Genomic DNA, 27673 nt, shown 5'->3' with positions numbered 1-27673 from the left:
AAGCAAGATTTGGTTTTGGCCTCCTCCAGAACTCTAAATCTCCCAATACATAAAATACACAATTTCAAAGACTTTATAACTTTTTATATTTTTTTTTATTACAATATATGACATCAAAAGACACAGAAATATCACCATACTATTGTTTTAACAGTAGGACACCTTTCAGTTTGCACAGGTTTCAGAGCAACAGAGATGACATTTTGGCATAATAATGCTTCAAAGAGCATACCTTGTTCACAAGAAATATGGCAGACATGGCAGCAATGTATTTCTATAAGATATTCCGTTGATGGTCAATGGAGAGCCACAATAAAATGGTTTAGCATTCAAAATAAGAAAAAAAATCCATTGAAAAAAACTTGTCCAGTGAACTCAGGGATGAAGTATTAAATACTGTATATCAAAATCTTTAAAAATAACCTGCTAGAACTGTTCTACATTTTTAGATGTTGATGATGTCAGGGTAACCTATGAAACCTACTGGACAGTAGTCTTCTAGATCATACTGTACATAGGTCAAGCCTGATACCTGAAAAGTATCCCAACTGTACTCATAACACGGGTATTTCAGACATAGGAGGTGAATGAGGAAAGAGCTAGTCAAACCTGATTCATTTCCTTTCAATTAACATGTTGACTTTACAGTCAGTATCTCAAAACTCAGAGATCCGAATATCAGTGTATCTTCAGTTTGTTTTCCGAGAAAGTTTATCTGAACTTTTTTAGAGCATATATTATTTAGGACATAAAATATTAAACAGTACAACAAGGCATAAAGGAAGCTCACAATAAAAAAAAAGAAAATGAAACAAAGCTAAATAAACGTATTCTGTACATAGAAAACATTGTCCAGACTGTTACACATTTTGCACTTGCATAAGTACAGCTTGCATGTACATGTGAATGTGTACAATAAAGTTTGATTAAATATCTCTGAGTCCACCCAGACCCACAAAATGGAGGGCCTTCTAGAATCTTCAGCACTGAGCTATTAATTGATACATTAATTTGATTAGATTGATAAATTCAGTACGCCTTTTCAGACTCTCAAAATCCTACATGGATAGTGCTACATGAGTTATTTGGACATTAAATAATTTAATAAAAAATAAAAGTATAGCTTACCATTCCAGTTAATATGGTAATAAAAAGATGTGAAGGTCAAAGTTTAAATTAACATAGACTTTTTTTTGTTTTCACAATCTTAAAAAAGGAGTCTATTTAAAAGCAGTAATTGTGTGCTTGATTGTCCGTCTTTATATTTCTGATCTGGGGATTTTAGCCTTAGAATTCAATAATTAATCAGATTGCACATAGTCATTTCTTGTGAGCTTACAAATTATTCACTAAAAGTATGCATTAGACTGCTGTCTGCACAGTATTCATGTTTATTCATACACTGATAATGAAGAAATTGTCTGTTTAGTGTCAGGCTTTCTAATGATAAAGACAGTCCATCAAAAGAGTCTGACCCAATGAGTACAAAATTGGCACAAGTTTATACATCTGAGAGAAGAAATCAAAATGCACAATACCTTTGATATTCATATAGTATGTTCACTAGTATTATCATGTGGAGATCTATAATATTTTCAGACACTTGTGAAACAGCATGTATTCAGATGTGTAAGGTTGAAGTTGTGGAGTTACCAAGTTAATGTTGCTATGGTTTGGACCATTCTAAAATTAGTTCTAAAATTCACTAAAAAAAAAAAGCTCCAGCTGAAATTGCTTTTTTGTCTATCAATTTCAGAAACTGGCTTTGTAACAAATGTGCGACTAAATGTGCTTTAATTCCAAAAAGCTGGAATACTCTATATTTGATTAATCTTCCTGTCTTCTGAATCTATCACTTGGAAGGACTGTGTATAAAAATCACATTGTGCCTCTGAGAATCTATATCTTGGATGATTTCACGTATTCACTAATTTGATCAAATTGACGCAGATCATTTCATAATCATCTGTATATAATGCTAACAAGTTGTTTTCTTAGTTCTTTTTGTGTTGTTTTATTGTCATCTGGGGTTTTTATTATTTTTATTGTGGAAAGCAAATGTTGGAAAAACACCAACAATATAGAAGTAATGGAAATCCACATTATGTTGTCCGTGGTCTCCCTAGCATTCAAGAACCAGTTGAAGAAGTTTGATTACAGATGTTTTGGGATTTGTCTTCATGATAGCTAGAAATGTTTGACAGTCTCTGCTCTCATCAGAACACTGAAGGGAAAGACAAGAAAACCCCCAGTGTCTGGCTGTTGATTGTATTTCAATATTTTACAATCGCTGAAGGCTTTTTAGAGAGGAAGCAAAACAGCAAAGAATTGTAAGTCCATAAATCATGCAAATGCACACAAAATGAGGTAAGCCTGAAGCATGCCAAACCCTTGTTTGGCACGTATAAAGGCCTTTTTGGTTTATTTTTGTTTGCTTTGTATATGGGCCAGAAGTATGTAAATCCTGGAATGGATCAAACTGCTGTGTACTGGGAATCTTTTAAGTCTCTTAGAGTCTTTTTAGATCTAGTCTTTGAATGGATCTTCTAGATGATTCTTTTCTTTACATTAAAAATTGCCTTTTATACAGACTGATTAAAAAAAGAACATATGTCCAAGAGATAGCAGTCATTCTGTGGACTTCAGTTACCCAGACATGAGGTCACATGTGTGTCTGGTCACAAGAATAACTTATTACATTACAGCTTGCCAGAAAACATTTTTGCACAATTCAGCTCATATGGCCATGTTAGATGAGCAGGGTAAGGACTTCAATGCAGAGAGCCCATTCTCAGGAATGAAGCAGGGCTACTTCATGGATTCTGACACTTGTACATGCTATCTGAAGATACAAAATAAGATAGTTGGAGGTTTAAGAATAATACTGCTGAGGACCGATGTGCTGCCACTTGGTTTATTTTTGAGTGCAGTGCTATAAGGTTTTGCCAGCCCACCCGCCTGTCAACAAAACAAACACCCTCTTTTGGATGATCAACTTCCCAATAGCACTTGTTCCTGGGAAAATTATGAAAATTCCATGTACATTTAGTATAGTAAAATTTCTTGAGGGTTTCGTAGTGGTGTGTATGCTTCAGGAGTCGCAGCTGCTTCTAGAATGTTTGTTAAATATTAAAAGGGAGAATCTAGAATGTGCTTTGGTAGCTAATTGCCCAGAATCCGACTATCACAATCAATGGTCAATCCTCTCGTCCATAGTGAGTCAAGCTCATTAAGAGACAGGTAGAGACACAGACATCTGCCCTGACTGGGATCTGCCATCCCAGTTTTGACCCAGGTCTGTGGATAGGCTGCTGCTTTTAGAGTTGAGAGAAGCTCGGTTACGATCTTACTTTTTAATTACAGCCACACACAGACCGTTTGCACTCCAGGTGAAAGCCTTGAACTTGAATGCAGCTGACTCATCTAGCTGAGATTTTTTTTTTGTCCACCCCCTACTCCCCAAAGGCAGAGCAATATCCCAGGTAGAAAGTCCCACAGCTTCAATAACTCCCCTGTTATCTCTTCTCGGAGAAGTGTCAGTGTTTGTCCACTCTGAACTCTGAAGTAATCAGAAACGTTGATTATTCGTAGCCATCCCTGATCTCCACTGGGAGGCTGGGCCTGATGCTGCTGAAATAAAAGGCAAGTCTCTGATATTTCTTGTGCTTTTCAGGAGGGATTTCCTAAGCTCTCTCCAGGCACATGCAGCGGCTTTCAGTCTTAATAAATGTTCATTTGGCAAAGCCCTGCTCTTAATCCCTTGCAAAAAAGATTTAAAAAAATCAAACAAAACAGCAATGCAGTCAATTTCCAGTCCCCCTGTATCGTGATGTAGTTTCTTATTCTTTAACACACAAGTAATAGGGTTCTAATGGCTACAGCATTATAAATCACAACATGTTGTTCCTAGTAGATTTTTTTCTGCTATTGTTCACATCCTGACATGATTTTAAGCTTTCCATTTTCAAAGTTTGCAGCTACTGTGAAAATTGTGACTGCAGGTGCTTCTGTAGCACCAAATTTGGGAAAATTGTATTATTTCTTACAAACACCTGCTTCACAGAAACTAGTGCTTGCTTAAAGTATAAACATGTTAGGACAACAACAATGAATAAATGGCTTACAGATACAATTTTAAATTGCAGGAGCAAAACATGGTGATATGCACTACTGTGTAAAAATCTTAGACAATTTAGACATATTCAGAAGTTACACTACATTTATGTAAAGTCACCACTAGTGTTTTATTAAAACTGACTGTTATTAATACAGTTAATTGTCATTTTGTCATCTTTAGTAATTTACACTGACCCCCATCTTCAAAAACTTGTTCACATCAGTTTGAGGTAAACTATATATGAGCAGTCACTATGAAGGGTTGTACTATCTAATCCATCACATTTATCAATCAAATCTTACTGATTTGCTGTCACGTATTCTTTGCAATGAATAACAATTGTTGCACTTTATATAACCTTAAAGGTAAAATACTACTTTCTGTACAATGAAATACAGATCTGTCAGGATTACTGTTAAACTGTTATCTTACAACAAAATGGGTCATCAAAGAACTGTGTTCCTGCACAAAGTACAGTAGGAAAAACACTTAGTAGAGCATAGGAAAATGTCTAAAACTTTTACACAGCTGTGTATAATACTATATTGTTCTTATATTTCTTGATACTTAGATATTTCTGAAGGTCCTTGGGCTAAGAAATTTTAAAGAAGGTAAACTTCACTTCAGATTGAACAAAGAAAGAGACTCACTATTCTTGTACTGACCTACTTGACAGTTAATGGCTTTTTGTGGCACAATTCTGAGACACTGGGCTCTTTGAACAACAAGTGATGGCACTTTAACCTTTGGTGCAGGCACATCCTATTTGAAGGCCTCTTAAGTCAAAAAAGCACAGGACACTAGCATGCCTTTCCACTTGCTCTTTACCATACACACTGCGTTAAATCAGTGAATTATGAATCATGGCAGATTCAGTGTTTGATGAATGAAAGGAGCATACAGTTGTGAGAAAAAGATTGTGAAGATTGGAATTATCTGTATTCCTGTAGTAATTGCTCCTCAAATGAAATCTTCATCTCTGTCATAATAATAGATTATATCACAACACAATCTGATTAAATAAGTAAAATACAAACAATTGTACTTTTTCATGTCTCTGGTGATCACATTTTTAAAACATTCTCTGTCTATTCTGGAAAAAGTATGTGAATCTTTAGATTTACAGTAGTAACTGGTGGAACCTCCTTTAGCAGCAATAACCTCAATTAAATGTGTTTGTAGCTGCTGATCAGTCCAGCACATCGCTATGGGGGGTATTATGGCCCATTCCTTGTTAAAAAACTGTTTCAATTTATTGATTTTTTTGGTGATATCTTGCAAGAACAGCTTGCCTCAGGTCATGCCACAGCACTTCAATTGGGTTAAGGTCAAGACTCTGACTTGGCCATTCCAAAATGCAAAATGTCTTCTGTTTAAGCTATTCTGTTTTTACTCCTGCAGATTGTCATGCTGCATGACCCAACTTCTATTTAGCTTGAGATCATGGCCAGATACCCTGACATTCCCTCGTAGAAATTAGTGATGTATTTTGGAATTCATTGGTCCCTCAATGATTGCAAGCTGTCTGGGCCCTGAGGCAGCAGAGCAGCCCCAAACCACGATGCTCCCCCCACCATGCTTTGTTTTTCTCTAAACATATTTATGCCACAAAGTTCACATTTGTCCAGAGAATATTGTTCTAAGAGCCTTGTGGAACATCTAGGTGGCCTTTGCCAAACTTGAGGGGGCAGCAATTTTTTTTTTTTAAAGCAGTGGTTTCCTCCACGGTCTCCTTCCATGGACACACTCTTGTTCAATGTTTTCCTTATTGTGGACTCATGAACACAGACATTAGCCAGTGCAAGAGATGCCTGAAGATCCTCATGAACTACCTTATGAAGCTGTTACCTTAGGGTTCTTTGTTACCTCCTTGATCTTTGTATGGCTTGCTCTTGCCGTGATTTTTGTTGGAAGACCACTCCTAGGGAGAGTAGCTATTGCATTTGTATAGTATCTGCCTGACTGTGGATTGACAAAGGCTTTAGTCTTCATAAATGCCTTTTTATCCCTTTGAAGCTTTGTGAGCATCAATGTCTACTTCTGAGGCCTTCTGAAACCGCTTTTGATCAGTGCATGTTTCACCAAGTGTTTTGGGGTTTTTTACAGGGCAGGGCATCTGAAACTCACACCTAAATGTCATCTCATTTAATTGGAATTCCCGACTCCCCCTTTAATAGAGGTCATAATACTAGAAGTTCACATACTTTTTCCAGTATAGACAGTAAATGCATAAACAATGTGTTCAATATAGGCAAGAAAAAGTACAACTGTTTGTGTGTTATTTGTTTGATCAGATTGTGTTTATCTATTATTATGATAAATATTATAATGATAAAGAAGATCAGATCACATTTCAGGAGCAATTAATGCAGGAATGCAGAAAACTCCAAAGGGTTCAGAAACGTTTTCTCATGACTATAACATAGCTACAGGAATGACAGCATAGGGAAGATGCATCTGGAAAATGCTAAATTAAAAGTAAATTTGCACTTTTTAAGGTCGGTTTTCCTGTCCTGTTCCAAGTGAGGCCTTTGACCACCAATCCTGGTGCTTGAATTGACTGTCTGAGACAAGGGGCCAGCACTTATATTGTTCTCCTTGTGGGGGATATTGTGCTGCAAGTGTGATTGCGACCTGAGGCCTCAGTTACACGGCCTCTCCGTTCTCACACAGTGAGAGCTTGTGAATTTTGATGACTGGTACAGGCGTGGGTGTGTGGCCTTGCTTCGGAGGTTCACTGACAATACAGCAGCATGCCCTCAGCAGGCTTTTGCTTCGTACCCGGGCTGCCTCTGTTCGACAGCTGTGGCGCTCTGTGGAGGTCACCCCTGAACAAGCCCTCCTCTCCCCTCTGTCTCTCTGTGTTGCTGCTCGGCTCAGAATGGGTGTGGTGGGACTGTGTCCATGGTCTCCACGCTGCTCTGCTTCCAGAGTGCCAAAATGCCCATGTCCCACAGCCAGGGAATGTGGTTTTGAGGCTTGTCTGGCCTTCCGTGACAAGCACTGCACTCTCAGCACATTCTGGAAGGCCTTCTTGAACTCCTGACTGGAGCAGGGGTAGATGATGGGGTTGATGCAGCTATTGAAATAACCCAACCAGAAGGTGATTTTGAAAATGGTCTCAGGTGGCCGACAGGCTGGGAATATAGAGCCTGGGAATACAGGAAATACACAGAAAAAAAGAATGTTAAAAAAGGCGCAAATCACTATAATGACCACTGACATTTTCAGGAAAATATCAAAGCACAGTTATCCTTGGCTGCTGTGGAACATGTTTTGACATATACACATCGTTGTTAATAACAAGTTATTAACTCATATAAGTTGTTTTTCATGATATTACCTTGTACTGTATTTGCTTTACCATGGTTTCTTAATATTTTATCATTATTATCATTACCTTTAATTTACCATGTGTTTATTGTCCCTTCTTATGCTCCACTCTGTCTTTATGGTGGTATACTGCAGCAATTTAAAAGATTACAACATAACTCCAATGCAGGTACTGGTCCAGTATTGCACACTGTGATTTTTCATTTTATCCTGGAAATAATGAAAAGCCTGCATCACCAGCGTTGTAAATGAAAATGACACCACCATGTTGGCTTATTAAAATCAGAGGGTGTTCTTCGATGGAAGGAAGAGCACAACAGCAAATTCAATTTCTCTGCCTCTGTTGGGTCTTTGTTGAGGTTAATGGTTTTTATTGAAATTAGCACCATAAATTGGGTACCTTCTGATAGCTAAGGAGGGTGCTCCTATAAGGAGGCAGAGTACAAATCACTACCAAACAATTAATAATGTTAGCTTATGAAATGTTCACAGGCCACTGTCTTCTAATTGGCAGCTTCTATTCTGTGCCTAGCATTATAATAATATAAGACAGACTTACAGTACATCAGTCTTGGGGTTTAGGATGGCAGTTTCATCAGTATTTATGTTACAGGTGCAGAAGGATTGGTTATAGAAATCTTTTAAAAAATAATGTAAAAATATAGGCAGAGGCATTTTTTGAAAACAGATGTTTTTTACTTGTTTTTGTGTCTTTTGTTGATCCCTCACAGTTTAGATGACAGAAAAACAATTTAAAGACCTCTAATTCGCTACTATCCTACTGTTTGCCACATGACTTAATGGACAGCTGATATCAGAATTATTCAAATTTATCTCGTAAACAGGTGTCTGGGTTATCCAGCCCATGCCAATATAATCTAAAACTCTTGATCAAGTGGTCAGGTTTAAATAAAAATAATAACTTCCATGTTTTCATTGTTTCTAAGTTTGAATACATAGTCTGGTATACTTCTGTACTACTCTGTTACTGTTCAATGAGTACAGTTATCGTTTTAGTGCTAAAATGATTCAGAAGATGGAAAATTGGCTTCTCAAGATGATATCTTCAGAAGCAGTGAGATAAAACCAAATTAAATCAAACTTTCATGCAGCCCAGTGAGTGAATAAGGTTTAAGGATTAAAACGTCTCAGTTTGCACCTCTGTTAACATGCCTGACAACACATTATATTTTACCAGCTTTATAGCTGCAGCTACAGCTTTATATTTTATTCAGTATTTGTCATTTTTGCTTTCAAAAAGCACTCAAATGTTGATCCACCTAGTACACACACATAAGAGCGCTGTTTACAAAAAGTCAAGACTCCTGGTTCCAGCTATTACCTTCAACTGAAGTACATCAATGGCTTTGTAAGCAGAAGGCCTGATTACCAGTTCTGTTCCTGTGTTATCTGTTGCAGTTGAAAAATACATAATTGGGTGCTAATCTCTGCACTTCTGAAGGCTTATTTCTGTAGCTATAAAACTACAAAAAAACTAGTTCGCAATTCAACTTGGATTTAAAGTTGTTATAGTACCAATATCGCCACAGTGATTAAGTCAGGATGAGTATTGAGATTGATCCAGCAGAAATCACACTAAGGAGTCATATGTTTGCCTGCATTTATTCTCTTTCAGGATTCTGTCAATAATTTCACACCATGAATCATTAACTTCTGTTGCAAAGCAAAAGCAACTTGGAACACAAATCATATGGATAGCTTCTTTTTAAGTTCTGTTGAGTCTTAAGTTATTCATTTAATTGCTCATTATACAGTATATACAGTATGTCAGTAAGTTCAGGTAAAAACAATAAAATTCTAAACCAAAATGTTGGCAAAACTTTGATTAGAAAGTAAATGTGTACAAGCATGTATTGTATATTTCTTTACACATGGTGTAATAAGTGGAGTGTTATATATACAGTAGTACATGCTATAATATGTTATTTTATGATCTTGTGTACTGTACTGTATATACACTGGGCTGGTGATGGTGGTTTTCAGCCCTGGGTCTTAAAATCCCCACATTTTAAGGTGTCTTCAGTTAGACATAAAAACATTATGTTGTGCTTGAATAATTATTGAATAATACATGGTGAAAGGAAACAAATGATGGTTAAGTAGTAAGCTTGTAAAGCTGTACAGGACCAGGGCTGGAGACCCATGTGCACTAGGATTAAAAATGTGTATGAAAGCACCAACAGTTTGTTTTTCCTGATTACTGCACAGGAGAAGGTTGATGCCAATGTCATGTTATGCAAACATCAATCAACACAAGGGGAGGACAGGGGGCCGCAAGAGGAGGGAAGTCACTAGGAGAAAACAAATGCGCAGCTCCGGAGCTACACAGGATAACTGAAAGTAAAGAAGATATGGACACACAAGCAGCCAGATGAACATGTAACTAGGCTAAGCAGTGCGATTTAAACCATATGGCTTTCACTTTTTTTGACCTGGTCAAATTCCAACGTAGGTCAAATTCTGGAATTAATAAAAGCCCCCCTCCCATATCCCTCTTCATTTATCCTCCTCCGTATTGACACCAGGGCAAAACAAACACCCCTGCATGGTCTATTTGGTTTAATTATAGGAAATTGACAAGGTTTTTAATACAGCACTGGAGCCGCATACCTAAACAATGAGATTTCAGCATGCCTTGCTGTGGTCAGGGGAGAACACATTGAATTCCACTGCCTTAATAAACGAATGCCCAAATGTGCATTTAATGGAAAATATTTCTTCACATCAGTGATGCTGTAAAAATTAAACTTAAATTATTAAAAAAATTCAACTATTAAAATGAATAAATCAGGTCCTTTTACAAACAGTTTTTTTTTCCAGAACATCTTACAGAGACTAGGGAAGAAGTTCTTAATTACTGATGTAAAGTTCTTTTTCAGTAGAGCCTCGTTTTTAATGTTTCATTCAATGGATGAAGAACAAGGAGGTTTAGTAATTTTCCCAGGGTGATAGACACAGACTTGTCTCCACAATGAATTCATGAAAAGTGCAACTGTATCCATTATCGTGAAGTGCTACAAATTATATTTTCATGTGATATAATCAGAATAGGAAAGGAAACAATGGATATATTGAAAAGGATCACAATAATTACAGTAGGAGATGCATTAGAGTGGGGTATATATATCTGCACATTTCTTTGTTGTTGATTTTTTTCTCATGTGTTTAGCACCTGCAATCTAAGCATAGCAATTATCCTGTGTTAGACAGATCAGGGTGTACCAGACAAGAAATATTTTGAGGTCCTCAATGGTCGTAGGCAAAGTATTGCAATGACTGAACAGGCTGTCACGGTGTCTTCTGTACTTGGTTATGCAAAGATTGCTTATTATAATACACATTTCCCAACAGCCAAATACAGTGCATTGCAAAAATATTCACCCCTTCAAGTGATGGGAGTTTTTCGTCTTTGAAATGGGTATGAGATGCTCATCAAGCATCAAAAACAGGTTTTGCCATACTGTACATAATGCATCAGTTTTGAGCATTCCTTGTGAAAAGGATTCCATTTTAAAAGTGGTCTTGATAGTTCCTTCATTTGCTCCCCAGACTTCCTGTATGTGTAGGCAATAACAGGCCAAAAAGGAAAGGAAATTATGAATGCTGAAGATGAATGTGTCTTTACTACAGACATTCACTAGAAGACATCTCAGCATTAAACACTAGGGAAATTGAATTTGTTTTTATTTTCTCTCTCTCGCTGATTTCAGTAGATCTATGCAAAATTTTGGCAACACTCATTTGTATTGAAATGCAGATGATTTACTATAGCGATATTGTAAATGGTTAGTGGCTCTGAAAAAATATTTTCCAGTAGCTCTCTGAGTAGAAGAAACATTTCTATTTCTAACTGAAAGATGTGGCATGCTAAAAAAAAAAACTGAATTCTAAGAAGCTGATTCAAATATGTATTTGCAGAGGTTTTTTTTTCCAAACTTGATATGTCCATATAAATATGTGCTATTAAAAAACAACTAGCAGAAGAAAAGAAAACAGATGTGAAAAGGATTCAGAGCCAAGCCCTGGGTTTTAAAAGTGTGAAACACATAAATCATACTGGAGGCAAATATGTTCTGTCTGCAAATCTCCCAGGGTATGTATAAATACATTTTAGCTATTTTTTGCTGGATTTATTTACATCTGTGCAATTTTACTAAGTGCATTTATATGGTTGTAATTTTAGGGATTAGACAACAGCTAAAATGAATGAATGATCTACTCATACAAAGGCAAACTTCTGTTTTGATGATAAAATCTACATCAGCAGCTAAATGGCGTATTCCAATCAATGGTGTATTCCAATCTCACAAACTGTATTCGTGTGTCCACTACAATTTTCTAAACAAAATTTTCTAAACACACTGGTAATGCACTGCTAGTTCACCTACTGGATCTCCCAGACCAATATTCTTGTATAGTAGTTCAGAGGAAATGAACATAATGTGGTTGAAGACGACTGGACTAACTAAGCAAGCTTTCTTACCATATTTGTTTCTGAACTATGATCAGTATAGATTTGCCATAATCTGATTTTCATCTTGAAGGAGTTTATTAAGGGTTTAAAGACCTGTCTGATGTGGCCCCCCAAAAAGGTAGTTTTATGGAGCTCACAATTTGGTTGACTCACCAATGGGCAGCACAAGGAAGAAGGGCAACCAGCAGAGCACAAAGCAGCCCACTACAATCCCCAGGGTCTTAGCAGCCTTCTTCTCACGGGAGAACTTGAGCAGGCGCAAGGAGAAGTGCAGACGGCCTCGCATGGCCTCATCCTCGGGCACAGGAGTGTTTCCCCGATGCATCCGCAGAGTCACACTCTCCGAGTCGGACTTGTCAGTTTTGCAGCCATCTCGCAGGCCCCGGGTCTCACGCTTTGCTACCACATAGACACGGCAATACGCGGTCAAGATGACAGACAGTGGGAGATAGAAGGAGCCGACGGCGGAGAAGATCGCGTAGCCGGGCTCCTCGGTGATCTTGCACACGCTCTCGTCCTCGGGCGCAGGCTCCTTCCAGCCAAAGAGCGGCCCAATGGAGATGGTGATGGAAAGTGCCCACAGTCCCACCAGTGCCAGCACACCCCGCCGCTCCGTCATAATGGCAGGGTAGCGCAAAGGGTAGCTCACGCCCACATAGCGGTCGATGGAGATAACACAGAGGCTCATAATGGAGGCGGTACAGCACAGAACATCCACGGCTGCCCAGATGTTGCAGAAGACCCTCCCGAACACCCAGCGGCCCAAGATCTCAAAAGTGGCAGAGAAAGGGAGCACTGTGGTGCTCAGCAGCAGGTCGGCCACTGCCAGGTTGACGATGAAGTAGTGTGTGACCGTCTGGAGGTGCCGGTGACACGCCACTGAGAGGATGACCAGGATGTTCCCAAGGATCCCAAAAACAATGAAGATCCCTAGAACCAACCCCAGGACCACTGCTTTGGTAATGTCCAGGCCTGGGGTGGGGGCCTGCGTGCAGTTGGTACAGTTTTGTGGCAGCGAATCTGGAATCATGTTCTCCCCTAGGGGGACCATGTCTGCAGAACACAGCACGGAAGGTGGAAGGGGGTGGAATTTACAAAGGACTTAGGGGGAAAGAGTCCTGTCAAAGTCTGTCTCCACTTAAGACTTTTTTTTATTACTGCCTTGTTATTGTTTCATTATCTTATACTTAGGATAAAAGGAGGACCCTAACCACATTATAACCACATCCATCTGTGAAAGACAGGATGAGATGGCTACTGTTTATGTTTCTGAGCACAACGAAAGTACAATGAAAGTACTGGTGTAATCCGAGGGGCTAGAATACGTAATTTCCATTCCTGCCTCTGGGCCTTTGCTAAAGGGGGTCTAGCTCCAGCTTCTGAACTAGTTTAAAGAGTGGGAGTCTGACAACTGATGACCACCAGAGTAGTTTTATCCCCAATTGAGACAAGGCATTTGTGGATCTTTAGAGACTGTTGGAATCATAGCAGATTGACGTTTTCTGGTATGCGTGGTCCTGAGACTATTTTGTAATAGTTCAAACTGTCCTGTGTCTTAAAAAAAACATTGTTGTTCTTTTGCCACATCTCTTCTACTTCTTAACAAGTCTTCCATAGTTCCAGCACTTTTAACTGGCTGAAATTGATTTGATTATTTTGTTTTCAAGGGGTTATAGTCCTGAAAACCACTCTCTTACAGAGCAGGCATTAAATCCTTCACAAATCCTTAAATCTATACCACAGTGAACATTCTCTTTGTAGTCTGAATCCAGTCATCCGCGGGATGGTCCTTTATTCGTGTCTCACCCTGGGTATAATAAAATGGTCCACGTTTTTATCTGGAAAAAAAAGCTTGGCAGTGTCCTCTGGTGAATATTTTTGGTAGAAAGGGCATAGGGAAAGAAGGGTCTGCTTTTAATCCATCTCCAAACTGTGGGAACTGCCAGAACTTGGACCGGATCTGCAGCAATGTGCAAAAAGGATCAATCTGTACAAGGACTCCAGTGCAGTCTGAAATAGAAGGACACAGCAAACTGATGATTTTGCAATGTTCATTTTTGAAAACACATTTTGTTAATAATTCTGTCATAAACCCAGCCATTCTATCATATCTACTTGCAGCCAACAGAATGATCCACCCCCATTTCCAATTATGTAAACACTTCACTGGTGCAGCGATTCTTAATTCGAAACCTTTTTTTCCCTTTTGCTGTGGCTGAGTATTTGCAAAAACCCTGTTGTTTTTCTTCTTTGAAGATTATGTAGGAATCTCGGAGTCAACAAAAGACTGAAAACTTTTTTTTATTTGCAGTATAAAGAGTTCATCCTAAGTAAGAGAAATGGATCTGGAATGGAATAACTTCAATCACAGTTAACTTATTGACTGTAACAGACATTTCAAAGCTTTACTCTTGCTGCATAATTGTGTTTTGCTAGACTAGTTTTACAATTCTCTTCCCGTGGCAATATCAGAGTCACTTCCAGCACAATATCAGGGTCTGCATAAATAATTGTGCATCATTAGTATATTTTACAGATAATATGGTAAGGCTGGACCTATCTTATTGTAACTCAGTATTGGTAAACAACCTGTGAAGACATTGATCCAATATCAGCAATGTGACCCTATCACTGTTTACTTATGGTTTTCTAATTTTGGTCAAGTTATTCTGCTACAGCGTCTCATGGCAGTGGATCACAATGACCCAACCCTACCTGCAGCAGGAGTAAAAAGAATAGTGCTGGTTTTGAAAGCTCAATCTCCTACCAATCACCTGAAATTAAAATGAAGATTTTTTTTTTCTGCCAGATAAAAAGTGGATCTTTTTGTATGAAACATTAAGGACAAATAAGGTCAAGCCATGTCTGGACTCTCCCATGTTTCTTACTTTATTGTTGTACCTTGTATTTGCTTTTTTTACTAGACGTCTGAAAAAATGTGTTTAATCAAATAAGAATTGGATGAAGAGGGAGCAACTAGTGCCAAATGGCACAACTAGTAAAGATGCTCAGAGTATCAAGGTAAAGCAGGGGTATCATTAAAGTAGCAGGTTCTGAAGAGCATAAAAAAGTTCTTAAGACAATATTCGATTAAGATATTTAAAATCCCGGGTGAACTCAAAAACCTATAGCATCCTAAAGCACCAGGACTTTGACTCCTAAGCTAAAGGACTACAGCCTCATACTACAGAAATTGCTGCCTGTGAGAGGGATACCTGTACCTCCAGTATCTCAGCTCTGTCACAGTTAAGAGGGTTAAGCCTTACCACCCAATCCCTCAGGCTCCTGTAAATTAGTAGTGTTGTGAGAACTTCTATTCGTCTCCACCTGGTGTTAATACACCTGTAATACACTTTTATTTCCCAAATGGCAAATCAAGTTAGTTAGCTATTAGAGATTCCAAATGGGCAGGGTACAGAAGAGAATACTGACATTTGATGGACAAAAATGGAGATAGGTTCCAAAAGGTTTTTTGATCCAGAAATCTTATTAATTTGTTTATGCCACCTGTAAGAACTCAATCTGTATAATTGCTTTATTTTACCAAAATTCTATCTACAAGAACACCCCTACAATCAGTTCTGAATGTGCATATCCTTCATTTCTGTGCCACTTCTATCCAGAAAATACTCCAAATGGTACCCTGCTCATTTACAGGGTTTTATATTGTATTTTGATGTTTGACCTTCTGTTGTTATATACTGTACTTATGTTTGTGTTTACTTCTAGACTGGATCCAACTGTTAAAGAAATATGCAGTAGGTTACTGGACAGAAGGGACAGAATTATGAAAAAATGAACAAATAAGAAAAGTGTGGATGACAGAAATTTTGTCTTCATCAAGTAGATCACAAAATCTGAACATTATAGCCTGCTGGCAGTGCCTCTCCACAGCCAAATTGTCACAGTTAAACTAGAAGCCACCCGATCTATCATGTTGTACTGACAAGTCCAAGACTGAAATACAGTGCAAGAATAATAGATTATTTCTATTTTACTGTACAGAGTAGATAAATCACGCTTTTTGGCACTGAAGGTTAGGGAGAATTGTTGTCTTTATTTTTGTTATTGTTTTTGTGATCTCTGAACTTCTGACTTCTGTCCCCCTACAGTTAATCATTATTTCTCCCAACAGTGTTTAAGACCCTTGATCAGAAATCTGCTCACAGCAAAGCCCACTGGACGTCTGTGATCAATTTGATTAGTTTCCCTGCATGGGTCATTAATTTCGCTGTTATTGGTCTGTTTCACTCACCAGACTGTGCACGGAATAACAAAAGGCAGGGTAATGATGTCCCCGATTGATAAATGAAGCGGGATGCTGCAATTATTTATTAATTACAGTCAGCAAAGCTTCTGAAGCCAGGCTACACTAAAGTAGACCTGGAACGCCAGACAGAGTATTTTAGATTGTTATGAAATAAATGAAAAAATAAATATTTTATTTGCTATCCTTAATGGTCCATAGGAAGATTTCATTTTTTTACTATTCTTGTCACCTTTTTTTCTCATTCAGTGTAAATCTACAGAATACTGACGCCCAACAGTGTAGCTCCCTAATTGATAGATTGATCATAATAATGATCAGTTTAATAATAAATAAGAAGTGGACTTAAGTCAATTTCTGGAGCAGAGTGGATTGGATGGGGTTGTATCTCAAGGTAGATGCATCCCAACTTCTAGTTTCCTCTCCACTTCATAAACATGTACTGTCTATGATAATTGGCATCTCCAAATCAGTGATTCTCCTGAGGTGGTTCTGAGGGAGAACTGTTTCTATTCTAACTTGGCACTCAATCACTGCTCCTAATTCATGCATGTGATTGATCTCCTTGCTTATTTAGACTGCACTCAGTCTTGGGCCTCAAAAATACAATAAATAAGGTTTGTTATTTGCACCAACATCAGCATACAGAATTTATACAGCCTCTAACTTGTTTAGTGCTGTGACAGGGCTAAAATGGGGCTATAAACCCCATAAAACCTTTTAAGAGTTGAAAGAAAATTTAAAACCAAATCTAAAATTTAAAACAATGAAAATTGGCTTGCATTTGAGAAGCTGGCTGGAACAAACTCCAGAAGACACGATGATCTCCCAAGACCAGGATAGAAAGCCACTGCTCTAACATATTCCAATTGCCCTTTTTGTGCATGAGAGTGCGCGTCATCTGAAATGGACTGTCATCCTGTCCAAGATCAAACCTTTGCCCCAGTCGCCTGTCAGAAATCAAGACATGTCACTTCATAGAGACTTCGTTTTAAAAAATAGACTGTCCAGTTAATGTACACTCCCCCAGATTTGGAATTGACAGTTACGCGAATTTCATGTTTCAGTTTATGGTGCCCTCACACGGGTCGAAAATGTGAAAGTATATGGTAGGCAGATTCCTCCTTCTGCTCTACTTTGAGACACTAGTCTTCTAACAAAGGTAACACATCCCAGTGTTACGAAGCGTTTATCAGGACATTATGCAGACGATAGAATCTGGAAGGGAGTGCAACAAACACGAGGAAGTGTGACGACGGTGCACTGGTGCTTGGGGGGGGGGCGCGGTCCAGGTGAACTAGTCCAAAACAATCCGAAAGGGGAAACCAAGAAGCAGTCCAAAAGTCCAGTACCAGGTGATCCATCCAAGACAAAACAAGACGAGGTTAAGAACTGGAACAGGATCCAGTGCAGGGATAGGAAAAAAAAAAACGGGGTTGACGAGGCCAGGCGCTCTGAGCCCCGGACTCAGCTGGGTCAGGACAGGCGACCATCTTCCAATTCAGAGCCTGGAATAGAGTGAGCGTCGGCTTATAAGGGGGGGCTGGATTGGAGGTAGGTACACATAATCAACTAAAATGTGAAAGAGCCGGAGCGCCCTTAAGAGGAGGGATTACAATCATGACTGAATCAGAGGTTCAGTGCTGAAAAGCCCTAGACAACTTTTCCCACCCCACACTGGACAACATTCAGCAAATTGTGCACCACCACTTGGAGAATTACAGTTGCCAAAGACTACTTGGAAAACTGCCATTAGGTCCTGGATTTGGGAAGTAGTGAAAGGCAGATAAGGTTTTCATTAAATTTGGGCAATATTTCTTTTGAGCAAAGCTGTTTCTGGAAGTGTTCTGTGTGAGAGAAAGACAATTAATTTTACTATTTGACAGAAGCACGTGTAGTCAGTTTAAATCTAAATATGCATGTGTCTTTAAAAATTAGCTTAGTTGGCTGATCAGATAGTTGTTCGTGTTCCATAGGGCATTGAAGGTCCCTGAAGGATCTGTTTTCTTTTAATTCATATACCTGTAGACTTTCATATTTTATCTGGGTCTTTTTGGGCTTATCAAATGTTTACAGCTGGTAAAACGGTGAACTGGGGATTTCAATGTATCTTTCAACAGCCACAAATTACAAATCCGGTGCATGATGGAGGTATTTCATTTACAACAGGCTTCTATCTTAAACTGCAGAGTCCTGGTCATTAAAATTCAGTATTTAAAGTAATTAAAGCAATTCTTCTGTTCTTGAAGTAACAAATGCCAGCTGTATGTTTATATAAAATGTTCTATAAAATACAATATAAAATAAATATGGTACTGCTGTGTTACATTGAGTACAGTGGTGGAAAATATCAGCCTCACCACTAACTAATGGGTTTATAACTTGTTATCGGGAAGTGGGCAGAATATGGATTTACATATATCCTCATGGGGTGGCATGGTAGTACTATGGTTAGCATTGCTGCCTTGCAGTGCCATGGCCTCAATTCCAAACCTGGGCTGCTGCTGTCTGTCTGTTCTTCCTGTATTCATGTTGGTTTTCTCCCATAGTCCAAAGACCTACTGGTAGGTTAACTGGCCCCTGACAAAACAGCCCTGGTGTGAGTGTGTACATGTTTGATTTTGTCTGTGTATACTCTGCAATTGCCAGGATCAGCCCAGCTCCCTTGTGACCCTGAAATGGTTAGAAAATTGATAGATATATCCTTATTATCCTCATACAATTGCTTGGTTTATGAGCTGCCTTCAATAAGGCATAAATTGTAATGGTTAGATGTCTGCAATTTAAGTATTTGAATATATCCAGGTAGGAATGCTTACTTTGGAAGTTATTGGGAGGTGATTGGATTGATACCATATACTTCAAACTACTGCCAGTATCTTTAAGTTTAGACCACTCAGTGAGGGTAAATTGTATTAGATAGACTACATGAAATCTGTTAGCTCAATGAAAGTGCAACAATATACTAAAAGCAAAGTATTTTTTAAAGAAAGACATGAGTTTGTCAAGAATGAACTTCCAATTCCTGCTGTTGACATCAATGTTTGCTGTGTTTTGCTCCATACTGTATGGGTTCTTCATTATTTAATTGAATCTTAAATCTAAATGATAGTTTACTAATTTGACCTTTTTTAATTGTTTTTTTTAACAGCCAGTTTTTAATCTACCTATTGTATAAACACATATGTATAAGTAACTTTCTAACTGCAAAGAACAACTAAAAAGGTGTGATTTATCAAGTAAATAGTTCAATTAATTTTTCAATTCCAGCACTCTGCTGGAATTAAATCTAACAGATGTTTGGTTACCAATACAGGGATTGGGAAACTTTGAATTAATAGTACACAGTGTGTCTCATTAAATGGCTTTTACTGTCATAAAGACTTTCTTTAGTTCACACAGTTTACTGTAGTTGCTGAACCATCACCCAATGCTTTTTGTTGGCAGTAGTTTATGTTGTTATTTTCAAAGTGTTTTGACAACCTCTCATCAGATAAAATGTTTATTTTTTGTCCAATATCTGGATGTTATTCAACTCTTTTTGCCAAAAGTGAGATTTCTAATGAACAGACATTCCACCTTGAATATGAAGATGGTGTGAACTGTACATCTAAGTCCTACAAGGGACCTCACAATCCAAGTCAAAGTTGGCCTTGATTACATCAAAACTATTGATTAGTTGCAAATAACAAACTATACCTCCTGTGCTTGGTGGTTGGTAAGAAGCAAATACAGCCGCACTTCTTATCCATTAAAAAGCTATTGACAAATGTGTGAACTTTACACCACTGATACAGTATTAGTTTCATATTACCAAGAATTCTCAGTTCTCAACAGGTCCAATGTTTACAGTGTAAAGTCCTGGTCATTCAGTGAAACAAAATGTCAACATCTAGTACACCGTTTCCAAATTCCCGTGGTTGGACAGGTTGAACTTTTGATGTAACCCAGGACTCCTTGTGTTGTTTCTGTTTTTCTCTAACGTAATAATAATAAACTTTATTCTTACAGCACTTTCGAAAGTTGCTTCTCAAAGCGCTTTAGAGTAAGAAAAAAAGTACTCAGTGAGAAGAGACAGCAGGAGTAGACTAGGAAAACAATGGGGCAGACATGGAACCAGTAGAATAAAAGCCTATAAGGAGAAGGATTTGAGTCTTGATTTGAAAGTGCTCAGGGAAGGTTATACTCAGATATCCTTAGGGATTTGAATTCCAGAGCTTTGGGACAGGGGAAGGCCCTGTCACCCATAGTATGTAGATGGGCTTGGGGACAGACAGAAGACCAGAATTAGGTAAAAGTTTATGAGGTGGGAAGTAGGACGATAGTAATTCAGACAGGTTCTAATGTAGCAAGCCATGTAGAGCCTTTTAGGTGAGCATGTGGAACATGAAACCTGATTGGAAGCCAGTGCAAGAACTCCATGATAGAAGTAATACTGTATGTTTGCTTGCACAAGTCCTGGTAAGGATTCTGGCTGACAAATTCTGGACATACCAAAGTTTGTTCAATGTGGATTTAGATATCCCAGCAAGTAGAGATCAATTCAATCAATTCAAACATTAATCAATTCAAGAGATGACAAAAGTGTTGACTAGCTTTTAGGATGTGATAAGAATGATATTTTTACAATATGTTGCACGTGTGGGTAAAACGTCAACCCTGGATCAAATATCACCCCCAAGGTCTTCAATTTATATTGAAACTCAAGTATAGTACCATCCACAGATATAGCAACTCATTGACTTTACAAAGTTGATGGGAGTTGCCAAGAAGCATGACCTCACTCTTGTCACAGTTCAAATGGAGGAAATATTGAATCATCCATGTTTTTTTTGTCATAAATACAATTAAAGAGATCACAGACAGCCACATCAGTGTCAGGTTTAGTATGGGGATAATTATGTGTATCATCAGTGTAGAAATTATAATTTAGTCCACTGATCTTTATAGCTGACCAAGTGGGAAACTGTAAATGCTGAAGAGAAGGGGAACCAGTATTGAGCCCTGAGGAACACCAGTCTTAATGAGTCCACTTCAGGACTGAAACCCCAAGAAAGACAAAGTGTCTGTAATCAGTAAGTTAAGGCTTGAACCATTTAAGAGCAATGTCAGAAACTTCTAATAGTATCAAGACATGAAAGTTAGATGTCATGGTTAATAGTGTCAAAAGCAGCACTATGGTCAAGGAGAATAAAGATAGAAAGCCATAAGAAGCCATAAGAATCAGAAGTCATATGAAGATCATTAGTGACCATAACCAGGGTTGTTTCTGTACTGTGTAGTTGTCTGAAACCAGATTGCGTGGGTTTGAAGAAGTTGTTTGCGATTGAATGGTTATTTAAGTAAACTGTAATATCATGTTCCAAACTTTGTGCAGGAAACGGTAGGTTGGATATAGGCTGAAAATTTTTTAGGTTGTCCAGAGCCATGTTTGTTTTTTTATCACAGGGGTTATTGCCTTTAAAGGCCTTTAAAGGCTGTTGTTACAACACTAGCACTCAAGTACTCATTTATTTCTGTGTGTTAAGGACAACATGGCAGAGAGTAGAGAAACAGGACTGAAATAAAGCAGAGGGAAATGCAAATGCTCTTTCATTGTCTCTTTGGAACTTTTAAAATTGCCAGGAAAGTGTTGCCTTAATAAGGCAGATGTTAAGAGCTGAACAGTTCATTAGGTTAACAAGGATGTTTTTGCCATTTTGTCAAAACTTTGTGATTCCCACAACCCCTGCACTCTCTCTATTTGCATTCTATCTGCACTTCCTTGCTCCTGCATTATTTATTACCACTATCAATGTGAGCAATCTCTTGCAGCAACAGATGTCACTCCTGCTGCCATCTCTGTTTTCTGTGTTTTTTTTTTGCATATTGGCACCTTCTTCGTCTTTGTGCAATCCCGTATATTGTTTTACATGTTTTTGGCTATGCTTGGAAAATTTATTTTGCAATAAGTGTAACCCGCCAAAAATATTTCTGTTTCTCAGGATTATTTTTTTTTACTTTTTCAACATTTTGTCCATTAAAAACATTTGTTTACAAGCCAAAAAACAAAAAAGAATTTGCTGTAATTGAAAATCCATAGACGAGAATAAAACTACATTTTTCTCAAAGAGACAACCCTGCAGGGTGAATTGTTTATTGGGATCAACTTCGGCCATTTATAGTATGTCCTATGACCTTAATCACTCATACTGAGTGATATCATGATGGGCAGTATTAAATCTAAGACTACCAATTCTGGCACTAATTAACTGGAACAAATGGGTAATTTTGACCAGTTTCACCAGAAAGCATGCCCTCATTATCACATCACTTTCAATAATTGCTCAACCAATTCAGTGTTACAGTTGCCTGGAGCTTATCCACAGAAGCATTGAGCACAAGGCAGGATACACCCTGGACAGGAGTCCATTCCATTACAGGGCACACACAGACGGCCAATTTTACAAAAGACAATTAACCTACCACCACATCTGTGGACTGTGCGAGGAATCCCACACAAACATGGGGAGAATGTGCTTACACCATGCAGATCGAACCACAGGAATTGAACCCAGGCCTTCACCACTTTGGAGTAGCAATTCTAATCACTGCGCCACCATGCCATCTGCCAGAATGCAAGCCAATTTTTTAAACCAGGCTTGAGGTAAACCGTAATACAGAAAATGGAAATTGTCTTGTCCTTCACAGCATGGGAAAAAAAACAGAGGGCAAAAGCCACAGAAGCAAAACACATGCTGGACAGCTGACACGCTGATCTCTGAATTCAAAATCCTTTTATGCCTGGCCTTTTCTCTTTAATTTGCTTACCAGCTATACAGTACCAATAAAATCAGGTCTTGTCGACCATGTAAAACAATCATCATTTTTTATTGTTATTACTTAAGTTTCTTTTTTTAAAAGGGAACTGGGCTGGGTCACAGACATTGTGGATAACGTGGGGTGGTAAGACAGTTGAGGGATGGTGGAGGAGATCTCACTGCCCTCCTCTCTCACACATGATTAGCCACAGGCTGACCTCGTGTTGCCTTACTGCTCTGCAGTCCCAAGAAGAGGAGGGAATTGGTGTAGCCAAGAATATGAACAGATCAGATTGTATGTACATTTGCATTCAGCACAGCAGCTTCTCTTGTAACACATCATTTGTGTTTATTCACAGCGAAATATCTCTCAACATCACAGCTGCTGATGTAGTGTATCTGAGACTGGTGGTTATGAAGTGAATAACAGCGTGCTTACTTTACGTGTCCAACTAACTATACTTTACTGGAATGGTTGTAAGAGTTTGCTTTTTACCAGAGTCTGGTAACTTATAACATAATTATATTGTAAAGGAACAAGTAATAGGTTTATTCCATGCTGAAAAAAAGAAGAAAGAAAACACAACGTTTCAGCCGTGGAGCCTTCTCAGACACCTGAAGAAGGCTCCACGGTTGAAACTTTGTGTTTTCTTCCTTATTTTTTTCAGCATGGAATAAACCTATTACTTGTTCCTTTGCAGCCTACGCATGCTGACGCAGCTATCCACCTGAATAATTATATTGTTATGCATACAGTATATAAAAAACAAATACTACATGCTAACATGCCCATACAGATGTTTTATAAATGAAGTAGCCCAGGATTTAATTTTAAACAACAACAAAAATGTATCTAATCTCCAAGAGGATTTTGAAGTGGATCAAGTTGACATCGATCGACTTGCAATGTTCTGTGATTAAGATTTTTATTTTGTTAATGGTAATTATGTTCCATGTATCATTTTCTTTTTCTTAAATACCTCAGGCCACTTTAGGTTGCATTAGATGCAGGAATCTGCGAAAAACAATAGCATACTGTATGAATAACAACCAAATATGGGCTGGTACAACCATTTTGTGTTTGTTCCTGTAGTGAATCCTAATTATGGCTCTTCTATTATCAGGCTTTTCTTGAAATCCCAGTGGGCCTCACTATAAAAAGCTTAATTATTTATTTCTACAATAACAATTGTAGAAATAATGGTTCCCCTGTAAAGCGGAAAGTCCACAACAAGGGCTCTCTTACTGAAGTGAAAAAATAAATATGGGAAATTTTCAGTTCTCTTTGGAAAAAATGTAAATAGGGGGTGGGGCTGTGGAGGGATGAAAAGGATATAATAAGCATGGATGATTTTTTTTAGCGTAGGGCCGAGTATCTTTGAACAAACTAGAGATAGAGGTTAGGACAATAAACAGATTGTTAGTCTTTTGGCCTCTTATTGCCGAACATTGATTCGTTACCCTGAGGGAGATGCCGTTTGTAGTCTTTAACGATTTATACGATCAGATAAGATGTGAACATAACATTTGGAGTCCTCTTAAAATCCGTGGGTTGCCTAGGCAGGAGCTCCACCGGCAGAATTCGGGATATGACGAACTATAATTCTTGATGATAACATGATGCACCATAATCATATCACTGACGCCCTGCGCTCATAATGATACTGTACCTCAGTGACAAATTTCAAAGAGACGCAGAGTAAGACATGGGGTTCTAAAAAATACCATTTTATAAATGAAATCAAATTCTTATAAAATATGTGCAGAAAATGAGGCATGTTGTTTGTAGAATATTTCATAATTTGTACGACAGTTAAAGGATTTAAAGTACTACATTCGTTTTATTAATATATCTGTCACTCGCCAGGAGCATTAAATCATTTGCCTGGTACAGTGACATACTGTGACATAATAAAGCATTTCATGAAAACCGTTCTGTGAGAATCCGACACAGAAATTCAGAAAATTGCATGCTTTACATTTTTACTTTGACGCTAACGTAACAGTTTTAATTTGCTTCGTTCCTTACAATACATTGAAAAATGTGTTTTTTTTAACATAACGTACTTCTGTTAACTATGATGCACTAATACAGTATTTCCCTTTCAGCTTTAATTTTCTGAAAGAAAACCTCGGGTGAATATACAGTATGATGTGTACTGTGACAGATAAGCGCACGGCCTGTTTACCTTCTTAAGTCGCCGACTGAGAAAGATTTCTTAGCATTAACATTTCGAATGCTCCCGAGTTCTACCAATCATCTTTTATACGTGTCCCCCCGTAAATATTTTAAATAGCATACTTTTTTGGAATTATAGTCATGTTTACTACACTGATTAAGTCGATTTCTCTCCTCGTTTTATTCAATGTTAGTTTTTTTAGTCGAAGGGTAGCAACCAGAACTTAAGGATGTATAAATGCAAAATATTTCTCATCAATACTAAATTAATAAAGGTAACTGAATTTAAAGTAACGTTTTAAGAAACATGTTTCGTGTTTTTCTGTAAAGAGACTTCACGGTCTGAACCGGTTTCTTATTGAATTCTAAGAACTGCTGCGACCAACAAAGTCCGCCTATCTTCCCTCGTTAAATGTATTCAGTGATTATCATTAATCATTTAAAATACTGTATGTCAGGTGCTCGGTGTACTGTCACTATTCACCTTGTGTATTGAGCATACAGTATAGAGGACATGAGATTCCGTTCCCAAATGATTGCAAAGCTTCTGTTTTTTTTTAACAACACAATCCATTGCTAGGTTACAACAGGGTATGATATAATTCCTAAAAGTGTAATAGTGGAAGTGACTACTTCTTCAAAGGCATTTGGCGATTTCGACCTGTGAAGTGCACTGTTGCGGAGACCTTATCAAGGATGACCACCTGTGAGGTATAGTCTACATGTACATACTGTACTGTACAACAGGGGCTTGTATTTACTGGGACTTGATTATACAATATACAATTAACATTGTTTTCCCGTCTCTCATGGATTGTTCATGAATGAATATCGCAATTAGCGTTCATTGACAGCGTGGTGTATCGTTAATACCTGTTTACCGCTCCTTGTGAAATGTAGTTTTTTTTTCCCCCTAATGCCAAGAAATGAAGCTGCATGCAGTCCCCCTGGCGGATAATCACTGTTTAACAGAGTGAAAACGGGGATGTGTTGTATTTCTTGAAGGACAGGCTACAGTGATTTCACTGCAAAGGCTGATGAAATTAAATGAGCCAGGAAATTTGAAAATGTAAATTGTCGCAAAGACATGAACACAGTGGAAAATATACTGATGTACCGGTAGTTTTTGCTGAAATCTAGTCAGATAACCGTCAAATCTACGTGCGTCCGAAGTTTCTGTTAACGCGTGTATTTTGGAATAAAAACATTGGTTTTCAGAAAAAGGTAGCCAAGTAAAAGCATGTACAAGAATTACATATGATGCAAAGGTGTTCAGCTGAATTTATGTATGAAAAGCTCATTTCGAAAATAAATTCTGTGCAAAATACCAATACTTGTATTCTTAAATCTAAGAACCTTTGTTAAAAAAATACAGTAAAACTTATAAAATGGCATTTTAACCAGTAATCTGTATTAGTTTAAATTTTAACATAAATCAAGATTAGAATGTGCAGACCCCTCTTAGTTAAAAAAAGCAGTACTCATTTGCTAACACCCTGAGTCTGCTATACAGTACATGTTAACACGCTGACAGAGTAGTAGTTCGAATAAGAGTTGAAAAGCACTTGTATAACGGAAAATATTCACCGTGTACAGTAAAAGAATGTAGCGTTGAAAAGTGTACATTCATAATAACCTACATTACTACAATTACTACTCAAATGATAATATGTTCTTATTAAAGTGGTTATATTTTAACTATTAAACGGTATCGTGTATGTTATCTATACTGTGCATTCAATGCTCAAATGAATTAGGTATATAATTGACATTTTTCACCTTGCATGTTAATATGAATATAAATGTAGTCCAGTTTTAAAAGTAGCCTATAGCATATAGCCTTCACTGTTCAAAATAAAAAGGGTCTCATAAACTGCGGGATAACCTCAGTACAATTCCAATGCCTTTTGTACTCCTATAGCAGACTGCAGTCTATTTCCCTAGCACCGAACTGACAACCACAAAGCGTATCAGTTCTAACTTCCATTTTTATTTCTTAGAGCCAAGACTGGTATGTAAATTATTACTCGAAGGCAGACGTTAAATTCCAGACACGATTGCACTTAGTTTTATTAGCCTACCTTGTTTTTCTCCGGTCATTGCGTCCATACAGTACGTCCGAAGCACGTCCTCAAAAACCTTTTGTATTCATGAATATCGATAATAAAATAAAAGTGAACTGGAGGTAAACTAAACTGTGAAAGTGCCGTTATTAGTGCACCCCGGTGTAGGAAAAGGGGAAAACAGCCCAACAATGTCCAATAATTCCTATAAGTCAAGCACCGAACAGTGCCACCTCGCCTCTAGTCTCTCCGGTCGCATTCAGTGTCGGTGTGCGCCGAGTAAACTGGTCAAGTACTTCGATTCCCTCTTCGTTGGGAAACGTCATATTCAATCAGAACCTCCTCTGCTACTATTTTCTCTTAAAGAAAATAAACTCCAAAGTGACTCATTCCTTTTTCTCCCTTTACTCCCTCCCTCT

At 38.0% G+C, this 27673-nt stretch overlaps 2 protein-coding genes across 3 annotated transcripts in view; one reads left to right on the top strand and one right to left on the bottom strand.

Annotated features, from left to right (window-relative positions):
* LOC102689301 (transmembrane protein 230) overlaps positions 1 to 27673 on the top strand; it is an 89522-nt gene that overhangs the window by 6176 nt on the left and 55673 nt on the right. The gene's annotated exons all lie outside the window — the stretch shown is intronic.
* adra1aa (adrenoceptor alpha 1Aa) lies at positions 88 to 27673 on the bottom strand. Its single transcript, XM_006625800.3, has 3 exons — positions 27273 to 27673; positions 12099 to 13955; positions 88 to 7269 (listed from the first exon to the last, which is right to left on the bottom strand). Exons 2-3 carry the CDS (start codon positions 12994 to 12996, stop codon positions 6764 to 6766), a joined length of 1404 nt encoding a protein of 467 aa, XP_006625863.1. The 5' UTR covers positions 12997 to 13955; positions 27273 to 27673; the 3' UTR covers positions 88 to 6763.

This window comes from Lepisosteus oculatus, chromosome 2, assembly GCF_040954835.1.
Source record: "Lepisosteus oculatus isolate fLepOcu1 chromosome 2, fLepOcu1.hap2, whole genome shotgun sequence".
NCBI lineage: Eukaryota > Metazoa > Chordata > Actinopteri > Semionotiformes > Lepisosteidae > Lepisosteus > Lepisosteus oculatus.
Note: the sequence above shows the minus strand (reverse complement) of the source record. Positions and strands in the feature narration are given on the sequence as shown.